We start from the raw sequence: 1,846 nt of genomic DNA, 5'->3' as shown, positions 1-1,846 counted from the left end.
ATGTCCGGCCTTCCTATACCTGGATTTGGACCTCCTATCTGTTTCCAATGTGGCACAGATCAGAACCCTTGTCATTGCAAAGTAATAGGACCAACGCTAGGGTTTTTCTCAACCGTTGTTCTTGCCGTATGGACCCTAACTTCCAGACCACGGTCCTCAACAAACAACCGCTGATGTCCCCATTGCCTAGATTGTTTGCTGGCCAGCCTCGCTATTCTGTGGGTGCGGTATGACAGAGACTGGAAAGAAGTATGCCTAATTTGCTGCAACCCAATCCCCCTCTCTTACTGATTTTGTCAGAATGTTGGGAGCTCCCGTACAACTGAGTGGGAAAATTAATAACGCTATACCTATATGATACTCGAGTTTTGGAAGGAAGTTATGACGATTGGGTTGGCAGAAGATTGAAAACTGGCATAGGTGCTTTGTATTTTCTACTTGTAACCAAAGCATGTATTGATTGGCTGGCTACATTGCTCTTACTTCCTTCTTCACTTGCCCTGTGATAGCCTGAGTAGAACCAACGTGGCAAATCTGCCTTTCGTCTTACACAGAATATCAAAGGAGTACCCAAGTATACAACCTCGCTCACCCCCGCATTGATTAATTGGTAATTAAGATACCCAACAAAAGGCTTAGGAAGTACGGAACCTGGGGCCCAAGGAGAAAATCTGCGAGAAGCAGCAAACCCATGTACCTTAGGCACCCGTGAGTGTTAACCTTGATACGGCTACCTTGAAGCTACTTAGCTGACGACTATGCAAAAAGACTAGACAACCTTCAGCATGTCACAATAAGGAAGCACCACAAGAGGATTCGTTTTTGAAGTTGTGATTTTATTCCGACGACTTAATAAACCGAGGGCAATTGACCAGCAAACGAGAAATTCACTGCCTGATTCTGCTGCTGAATAAATACATAAGGCCATGAGCCACTCCCATCATACATTTCCTTCCAATCCCGCCAACTCCAAACTTCGAGATGCGAAACTCAACCTCTACTCAAAGGGATTCGTGTGAGTACCCCACCAGGTAAGGAAGAGAGAAAGGCCAACAGTCTCAAAGACACGGGCAAGAGCACCAACAGCAACGGTATCAAGAGGACGCTTCTCAGTGACGACTTGGGCGATGAACTAGAAACAGAATCAGTAGGTGGATTTAATGGGTAATATATGTTCGCCATACCGAAGGAGCAGAGCTAGCAAAGAAGATCAAGGAACCGAGATACGCAGCACCCTTGTATGAGAGAGTACCAGTAGCATTGATCAAAGCACCGACACCGTATGATTGAACGGCGCTACCAACGAGAGAAGTTCCCCATGCTGCGGCAGCGGATGCGGCCTCCTTGGACTTGACAAACTCCTCCTTGGAGTTGGCAGAAAGGGCGCGGTGGTAGGTGTCACCGAAGACGGGGCCGAGGATAGCCAGGGAGGCGGCGTGGTTGAAAACGGTGCCGAGGGCAATGGCGGAGGGCTTGACTGGTGGTAGGTCTGGAGGTGGAGGATGTGTTAGTAGGGAACGATTACAGTAAGTCAGATTAAACACAATTGAGGCATGATGGGGTGATGGATTGAGCGCATCACGATCCAAACAAAGGTGTGGAGACCAATTGTCAACACGAGCTGTGAGCTTGGCTTGCTTGGCTGGGCTGGGCTCAAATGGAACGATGTCGTGACGCAACTCCCGAGTGTTGAAAATACGTACAGTGAAGAGACATGATTGCGAAAGGATGAGGTTCTTTGAAGAGATTGATAGGTGGGTGGGTTCTTCGAAGTCTTGGATTGTTTGATTGAAGATGGAGGAGTGTGGTCACAAAGGCAGAGACAGCTGTTTATAAGGGAAGGATG

The 1,846-nt window shown here is 47.8% G+C and overlaps 2 protein-coding genes across 2 annotated transcripts; one reads left to right on the top strand and one right to left on the bottom strand.

Moving 5' to 3' along the window:
- LHYA1_G009038 (uncharacterized protein) lies at positions 1-358 on the top strand (the record flags this gene model as incomplete). The annotated part of the gene is made up of 3 exons (XM_031153942.1): positions 1-126; positions 191-249; positions 301-358. 3 exons carry the CDS (start codon positions 1-3, stop codon positions 356-358), a joined length of 243 nt encoding a protein of 80 aa, XP_031001045.1.
- A 639-nt stretch (positions 359-997) lies between these two features.
- Positions 998-1,555, bottom strand: LHYA1_G009037 (UPF0591 membrane protein; the record flags this gene model as incomplete). Its single annotated transcript, XM_031153941.1, has 3 exons — positions 998-1,132; positions 1,185-1,489; positions 1,543-1,555. The coding sequence occupies 3 exons, from the start codon at positions 1,553-1,555 to the stop codon at positions 998-1,000; spliced, it is 453 nt and encodes a 150-aa protein (XP_031001047.1).
- Between the last annotated feature and the right edge of the window lie 291 nt (positions 1,556-1,846).

This window comes from Lachnellula hyalina (genome assembly GCF_007821495.1).
Source record: "Lachnellula hyalina strain CBS 185.66 chromosome Unknown contig00301, whole genome shotgun sequence".
In the NCBI taxonomy this organism is placed as follows: domain Eukaryota; kingdom Fungi; phylum Ascomycota; class Leotiomycetes; order Helotiales; family Lachnaceae; genus Lachnellula; species Lachnellula hyalina.
This window is presented reverse-complemented; position numbering and strand designations above follow the sequence as displayed.